Source organism: Globicephala melas, chromosome 2 (assembly GCF_963455315.2).
Source record: "Globicephala melas chromosome 2, mGloMel1.2, whole genome shotgun sequence".
Lineage (NCBI taxonomy): Eukaryota > Metazoa > Chordata > Mammalia > Artiodactyla > Delphinidae > Globicephala > Globicephala melas.
In genome coordinates, this window is record NC_083315.2 from 91287587 (window position 1) to 91296650 (window position 9064).

At 42.8% G+C, this 9064-nt stretch overlaps 1 protein-coding gene across 1 annotated transcript in view; it reads right to left on the reverse strand.

The window, feature by feature from the left end:
• The window catches only part of STARD9 (StAR related lipid transfer domain containing 9), a 130076-nt gene that overhangs the window by 9923 nt on the left and 111089 nt on the right, over positions 1-9064 (reverse strand). The window contains exons 25-27 of the mRNA XM_060294406.2: positions 8821-9018; positions 8219-8402; positions 7716-7853 (exon numbers count right to left, since the gene is read on the reverse strand). Of these exons, the coding sequence (XP_060150389.1) occupies positions 7716-7853; positions 8219-8402; positions 8821-9018 (520 nt within the window). The remainder of the gene's footprint in view (positions 1-7715; positions 7854-8218; positions 8403-8820; positions 9019-9064) is intronic.

The following is a 9064-nucleotide window of genomic DNA, read 5'->3' on the forward strand; positions in this document are numbered from 1 at the left end:
TTTTCTCCTAAAATCAGTAACAAGACAAGAACGTCTGCTCTCACCACTTCTATTTAACATGGTACTCAAGATTCTAGCCAGGGCAGTTAGGCAAGAAAACAACAACAAAAGATCGGATATTCTATATACAAGGTCATATCACCTAAGGAGTCTAATAAAATAAAGTATTAGAACTAATAAATGAGTACAGGAGACAACATCAATATACAAAAATCAACTGTATTTCTGTATAGTAGCAATGAGCAAACCAAAAAGGAAATTAAGGAAACAAGCCCATTTATAATAGCATCAAAAAGAATAAAATAGTTAGGAATAAATTTAACAACAACAAAAAAAAAACACGAAAAATTTATACTCTGAAAACTATAAAACATTGTTGAAAATAAAGAAGACCCGAATAAATGAAAAGATATCCCATGTTCATGAACTGAAAGACTTAATATTGTTCAGATAGCAACCCTCCCCAAATTGATCTATAGGTTCAGTGCAATCCCAATCAAAATCCCAGCTGACTTCTTTTCAGAAATTGAAAAGATTATCCCTAAAATTCATATGTACAGTCAAGGGACACAGAATAGCCAAAACAATCTTGAAAAAGAACAAAGTTGGAAGATATATACTTCCTGATTTCAAAATCTACCACAAACCCAAGGGCTTCCCTGGTGGCACAGTGGTTGAGAGTCCACCTGCCAATGCAGGGGACACGGGTTCATGCCCCGGTCCGGGAGGATCCCACATGCTGTGGAGCGGCTAGGCCCGTGAGCCATGGCCACTGGGCCTGCGTGGCCGGAGCCTGTGCTCTGCAACGGGAGAGGCCACAACAGTGAGAGGCCCGCGTACTGCAAAAAAGAAAAAAAAAATCTACCACAAACCTAAACAGTTATCAAGACAGTGTGGTATTGGCCTAAGGATAGATATATAATTCAATGGAATGGAATTAAGAGTCCAGAAATAAATCCACACATCTGTGGTCAGTTAATCTTTGACTAGGGTGCTGAGACAATTCAGTGGGAGAAAAGATTATCTGCCTGAACAAATGGTGCTGGGACAACTGGATATCCACGTGCAAAAGAAAGAAATGTGATCCCTAATTCTCACTATATACAAAAATTGATTCAAAACAGATCAAAGACCCAAATGTAGGAACTAAAACTATACAACTACTAAAAGAAAATATAGGCATAATCTTTGTGACCTTGGATTGAGCAAGAGTATCTTAGATATGAAACCAAAAGCACAAGCAACAAAAGAAAATATTAAAGTAGACATGATCAAAATTTATAACTTTGTGCTTCAAATGACACCATCAAGAAAGTGAAAAGACAACACACAGAATAAAGAAACTTTTTATAAATCATATAACTGACAAGGGACTTATACTAGAATATATAAAGAACTCTTTGCCTTAATAAAAAGACAACCCAATTAGAAAATGGACAAAAGATGGGAAAAGACATTGCTCTAAAAAAAATTTATAAATTTATAATAAGCACATGAAAAGTTCAACACCATTAACCATCAGGATGATGCAAACGATGAGGTACCACCTGAGATCCCACTGGGATGAATATAATTTAAAAGATGAATAATAACAAGTGTTGGCTAGGATGTGGAGAAATACATTGCTTATACACTGTTGATGGGACTGCAGAATAGTGCAGCCACTTTGAAAAACAGGCTGGCAGTTCTTCAAGTGGTGAAACAGAGTTACCCTATGATCTCAGTCCAACTCCTAGGTAAAACCCAAGAGAAGTGAAAACATGTCCACACAACAACTTGTACATTAATGTTCACAGCAGCATTGTTCATAATAGGCAAAAAGTGGAAACAACCTAAATGTCCATCAACTGATGAACAAACAAATAAATGTGATAGTCACACAATGTGATATTATTAGCCATAAAAAGGAATGAAATTCTGATACATGCTACAAGTGGATGAGCCCTTGTTGTGGGGTGAATTATTGTCCTCCAAAAATGATATGTTGAAGTCCTAACTCCTGCTGTCTGTAAATGTAACTTTATTTGGAAATAGGGTCTTTGCAGATGCAATCAAGTTATGATGAGGTCCCACTGGATTAGAGTGGGCCATACATCCAATGACTGCTGTCCTTATAAGAAGGCCACACGAAGACACAGGTACACAGAGACAAACAGGGAGAAGCCACGTGATGCCAAAGGCAAAGGCTGGAGTGATACAGTTACAAGCCAAGGAATGCCAAGGAAGTTATAGCCATACAATGTAACCTCAGGAAACAAGAAAAATAAACAACCTAAACTTACACCTAAAGCAACAAGAGAAAGAAGAACAAACAAAACCCAAAGTTAGTAGAAGGAAAGAAATCATAAAGATGAGAGCAGGAATAAATGAAACAGAGACAAAGAAAACAATAGAAAAGATCAATGGGGCTTCCCTGCTGGCGCAGTGGTTGAGAGTCTGCCTGCTGATGCAGGGGACACGGGTTTGTGCCCTGGTCCAGGAAGATCCCACATGCCGCAGAGCGGCTAGGCCCGTGAGCCATGGCTGCTGAGCCTGTGCGTCCGGAGCCTGTGCTCCGCAACGGGAGAGGCCACAGCAGTGAGAGGCCCGTGTACCGCGAGAAAAAAAAAGATCAATGAAACTAAAAGTTGGTTCTTTGAAAAGATAAACAAAAATGATAAACGTTTAGCCGGACTCATCAAGAAAAAAAGGGAAAAGGCTCAAATCAATAAAATTAGAAATAAAAAAGAAGTTACAGGGACTTCCCTGGTGGTGCAGTGGTTAAGAATCCACCTGCCAATGCAGGGGACACGGGTTCGAGCCCTGGTCTGGGAAGATCCCACATGCCACGGAGCAACTAAGCCTGTGTACCACGACTACTGAGCCTGCACTCTAGAGCCTGAGCCACAACTACTGAGCCCACGCACCTAGAGCCTGTGCTCCGCAACAAGAGTAGCCTCCGCAATGAGAAGCCCGCACACCGCAACGAAAAGTAGCTCCCACTTCCCGCGACTAGAGAAAGCCCACGTGCAGCACAGCAACGAAGACCCAATGCAGCCAAAAATAAATTAATTGATTAAAAAAAAAGAAGTTACAACTAACTCCAGAGAAATACAAAGGATCATAAGAGACTACTACAAGGAACTATATGCCAGTAAAAGGGACAACCTAGAAGAAACAGACAAATTCTTAGAAAGGTACAATCTTCCAAGACTGAACCAGGAAGAAACAGAAAGTATGAGCAGACCAATCACAATTACTGAAATTGAAACTGGGATTAAAAAACTCCCAACAAACAGAAGTCCATGACCACATGGCTTCACAGACGAATTCTATCCAACATGTAGAGAAGAATTAACACCTATCCTTCTGAAACTATTCTAAACAATTGCAGAGGAAGGAACATTCCCAAACTCATTCTATGAGGCCACCATCACCCTGATACCGAAACCAAAGACAACACAAAAAAAGAAAATTACAGGCCAATATCACTGATGAACATAGATGCAAAAATCCTAAACAAATACTAGCAAACTGAATCCAACAATAGAATTGTGAAAGGATCATGCACCATGATCAAGTGGGATTTATCCCAGGGATGCAGGATTTTTCAATATCTACAAATCAATCAGTGTGATATACCATATTAACAAATTAAAGAATAAGAACCATATTATCATCTCAATAGATGCAGAGAAAGCGTTTGACAAAATTCAACCCCATTTATGATAAAAACTCTCCAGAAAGTGGGCATAGAGGGAACCTACCTCAACATAATAAAGGCCATATATGACAAACCCACAGCTAACATCATAATCAATGGTGAAAAGCTGAGAGCACTTCCTCTAAGATCAGGAACAAGACAAGGTTGTCCACTCTCACCACTCTTACTCAACATAGTTTTGGAAGTCCTAGCCATGGCAATCAGAGAAGAAAAAGAAATAAAAGGAATACAAATTGGAAAAGAAGTAAAACTGTCACTGTTTGCAGATGACATGATACTATACATAGAAAATCCTAAAGATGCTACCAAAAAACTACTAGAGCTCATCAATGAATTTGGTAACATTGCAGGATACAAAACTAATACATGGAAATCTGCTGCATTTCTATACACTAACAATGAAAGATCAGAAAGAGAAATTAAGGAAACACTCCCATTTACCACTGCAACAAAAAGAATAAAATACCTAGGAATATACCTACCTAAGAAGCCAAAAGACCTGTACTCCGAAAACTATAAGATGCTGATGAAAGAAATCGAAGATGACACAAACAGATGGAAAGATATACCATGTTCTTGGAAGAATCAATACTGTCAAAATGACTATACTACCCAAGGCAATCTACAGATTCAATGCAATCCCTATCAAATTACCAATGGCATTTTTCACAGAACTAGAACAAGAAATTTTAAATTTTGTATGGAAACACAAAAGACCCCAAATAGCCAAAGCAATCCTGAGAAAGAAAAACTGAATTGGAGGAATCGGGCTCCCTGACTTCAAACTATACTACAAAGCTACAGTAATCAAAACAGTAAGGTACTGGCACAAAAACAGAAATATAGATCAATGGAACAGGAGAGAAAGCCCAGAAATAAACCCATGCACCTATGGTCAATTAATCTACAACAAAGGAGGCAAGAATATACAGTGGAGAAAAGACAGTCTCTTCAATAAGTGGTGCTGGGAAAACTGGAGAGCTACAGGTAAAATAATGAAATTAGAACATTCTCTAACACCATACACAAAAATAAATCAAAGCAGATTAAGACCTAAATTTAAGACTGGATACTATAAAACTCTTAGAGGAAAACATAGGCAGAACACTCTTTGACATAAATTGCAGCAATATCTTTTTGGACCCACCTCCCAGAGTAATGAAAATAAAAACAAAAATAAACAAATGGTAGCTAATTAAACTTAAAAGCTTTTACACAGCAAAGGAAACCATAAGAAACAAAAAGACAACCCACAGAATGGGAGAAAATATTTGCAAGCAAAGAGGCTGAGAAGGGATTAATGTTCAAAATATACAAACAGCTCATACAGCTCAATATCAAAAAACCAAACAACCCAATCAAAAAATGGGCAGAAGATCTAAATAGCAATTTCTCCAAAGAAGACATACAGATGGCCATAAAGCACATGAAAAGATGCTCAATATAGATATTAGAGAAATGCAAATCAAAACTACAAGGAGATATCACCTCCCACCAGTCAGAATGGCCATTATCCAAAAGTCTACAAATAACAAATGCTGGAGAAGGTGTGGAGAAAAAGGAACACTCCTACATTGTTGGTGGGAATGTAAATTGGCACAACCACTATAGAGAACAGTATGGAGGTTCCTTAAAAAACTAAAAATAAAACTACCATATGATCCAGCAATCCCACTCCTGGGCATATATCTGGAGAAAACCATAATTTGAAAATATACACATACCCCAATGTTCATTGCAGCACTATTTACAATAGCCAAGACATGGAAGCAACCTAAATGTCCATCGACAGATGAATCAAGAAGATGTGGTACATATACACAATGGAATGTTACTCAGCCATAAAAAAGAATGAAATAATGCCATTTTCAGCAATACGGATGGACCTAAAGATTATCATACTAAGTGAAGTAAGTCAGAGAAAGACAAATATCATATGATATCACTTATATGTGCAATCCAAAAAGATGATACAAATGAACTTCTTTTTTTTTTTTTTTTTTTTTTTTTGCGGTACACGGGCCTCTCACTGCTGTGGCCTCTCCTGTTGCGGAGCACAGGCTCCGGACACGCAGGCTCAGCGGCCATTGCTCACGGGTCCAGCCGCTCTGCGGCATGTGTGATCTTCCTGGACCAGGGCACGAACCTGTGTCCCCTGCATCAGCAGGCGGACTCTCAGCCACTGCGCCACCAGGGAAGCCCCATAAATGAACTTATTTACAAAAACAGAGACTCCCGGACTTTGAAAACAAACTTATGTTTACCAACAGGGAAAGGTGGGGCGGGGGGAAGGATAAAGTAGGAGGTTGGGATTAACATACACACACTACTATATATAAAATAGATAATCAACAAGGACCTGTTGTATAGCACAGGGAACTCTATCAATATTCTGTAATAACCTATATGGGAAAAGAATCTGAAAAAGAATGATATGTATAACTGAACCACTTTGCTATACACCTGAAACTAACACAACATTGTAAATCAACTATACCCCAATATAAAATAAAAATTAAATTAAAAAAAGAATACACTACAGGGTCAGAAAAAGAAGAATAATGGGAACAACAAGGTCCTACTGTATAGCACAGGGAACTGTATGCAATATTCTATAATAAACCATAATGAAAAAGCATATAAAAAAAAGAATGTACGTATATGTATAACTGAATCACTTTGCTATACAGCAGAAATTAACGCACTATTGTAAAAAAGATATACACATTCTCAAAAGATACACATTTCCTTATAGATGCGCAGACTATCTCTGGAAATATACACCAAACTGGTTCTGGGGAGGCAAAAAGACTGAAAAATGCACTTGACATTCTATGTCTTTTGCTACTGTTTGAATACGATTTTTTTTTTTTTTTTTTTTTTTACTGTGTGAAGTTTTGCTTATAAAAGGAATTTCAGATTTTATATCCCCAGCCAGATCTTACCTCTGAGCTCCAGATCTGGATCCCAACTGCCTGATTTCCAGCTGCTCCCCTGCATTTCTCACAAGCACTTTCAACCTAGTAAATACCAAACTAGACTCATGATCTTCCCCTCAAAACCTGCCCCATTCAGGGCTCTTCGTCACATGGACATCACCAGCCCTTCAAGCCCAAAGTGCATGTGGTTCTGACTCCTCCTGCTTCCAGCCTCCAACTTCCAATCTGCCCCTGCGTCCTGTGGACGCTCTAGCCAGCGCATCCACATCTGCTCCTCCACGCGGGCGGTGCCCTGAACCAAGCAACTGTCGTCTCTCACTCGGCTTTGCCAAGGTCGTGAGCGGGTCTACCCAGGGCTGCTCTTGCCACTTCTCTGGCAAGCTCGTCATTCTCCTCCCCACTAAAAAGCTTGTCAGCAGCTTTGAGAAGTAACATGATCAGATAGGTTAGAAAGCAACCAGAATTTCCAATAGTGTCTACACAACCTTGCCTTTTCTAGTCCCTTCTCCTGTGATTCTTCCATCTCACTCTTTACATTCCAGCCACACTAACCTTCTTTTAGTTCCCCCAACTCCTCCTCCCTCACTTGCTGGGCCCTCTGCCTGGAAGGCTATTCTCCTGCCCCCCACATATCTCCAGACACCAACTTTTACTGAGTTAACTACCTCTCGGCCTTCCAGTCTCAGTTTAAACACATTCTCTTCAGAGCATCTTTGCTGATCCTCCAGACTAGGTCAGGTCCCTGTTTCATCCGGCTTAGCACCCCTTCTTCACAGAAACTACTGCAACAATAATTAAATAATAAAATAAGCTGTTTAATATTTATCCCTCTAATAATCTGTTTAAGGACAAGAACAATTTTGCTCAGTGCCTAAAATAGTGCCTACAAAATAAACACTTGTTGAATGAATGAATGAGTAAACAGGGAGGGGAGACAAAAACCACAGGGAAGACAAAGGCCATCGTACAGGAGAAGGGCTCACGTCAGCAGTGGCCTCCAGGAGGCAGAACTTCCTCCCAAACTCTTGCCAGGGTGCTCCCGGCCCGATTCGTGCTTGCATTTGCCTACTCACCACACTGTCTGGGGACTGGAGCTGGCCTGGCAAGGCCGGGCTGCTATTGTAGCCGGAGGTGACACCCGAGGAGAGACTTCCGTTGGAGCTGGTGCACCAAGAGCTTGAGGCGGCCAGGGTGTGTAGCTTTTCTTCTTCCTGGGAAGGACAGATTACTGTCAACCAGCTCCAGGTGCACCCTCACTTCCCACCCTCACTTTCACCCCTTCTCACCTCCCCAGTTCCCGTCACCTCCCAGTGCCTCCTGCCTCAGCCTCATACCCCCATGCCTCCCCCATCCCCACCCCAACTATATACCCAAGCCGCCTCCTCCCAAACTCTGGCCTAGGGACAGGAGCTGGTCTGATGAGGATGGCATGAAAATAGAGAGTGAAGCAGCTTTGAGCTGGCACCAGGGGCCCGACACCCTCCTCCAAATTCTAAGTCCCAAGACTCAGAGGCAGCCCTGGTCCGCCCCGGGCTCCGAGCCTACCCTGAAATCAGAGGCTTGCCCCACTCCCCACCCGCAGCAGCTGGCAGACGATCTGCTGGCGGATTCTCAGCTTTTCCTGTTCAGTCTGCTCCCGCAGTCGGGCCCGGGCCCGGGCAATCTCCACCTTGGCCTCCTCACGGGCCCGCTGGTATTCTCGTAGCATCAGCTCTATGTCAGAGGGTGGGTGAGGAGACCTTGACACTGACCGTGGGCTCCTGGGGAAGACCAGAGGGTTGGAGAGATGCCTTCTAACATGGTGAGTGGGCGATGGCCCAGGCCCGCTCAACACCACCTTCCTGAAGGGCCCATCCTCTCTTTGCCCACAGGGCCTTCGGGTGTGGTCTTACAAACACCCTGAGGCTCAGGCCTGCAGTCTTACACAGCATAGCACGGCTCCTCTATCCACCCCCACCCACCCCGTCCGCTGCTCCCTCCCAAACCCTCCTCTTTCCCTTTGCCTCAGTCTCCACAGCTGCCTCCGACCGTCCACAGTCACGTAGGACCCACTCCTGGAATCGCTCCTGGCAAAGGAAGCTGCAGCCTCCGATGTCCAGGACGCTCAAGTCCAGGCCCTGCTCCCCACACTCGCCCCACCCAGAGCCTGTTCCCCACAGGGTTCTGGGTCCACCATACCTGGTGGTCTCCACAACATCCTTCCTCAGCTGCTGCAGGTATTCTCGGCGCCTGCTGGGCAAGTCAAAGGCCCAGGTGGGGAGATCCCGGTTGAATGGGAAGCTCAGTTGTTTCTGGGGGCTGAGGCTTTGCGTCCAGCGGAAGTTCTGAAGTCGCTCAGCCCGCTCCCTCCGGAGGTTCTCTGCGGTGCGTTCTGGCCTGAGACAGAACGTGAGTGAGGCACTGAAGCTGACCCTGACTGCCC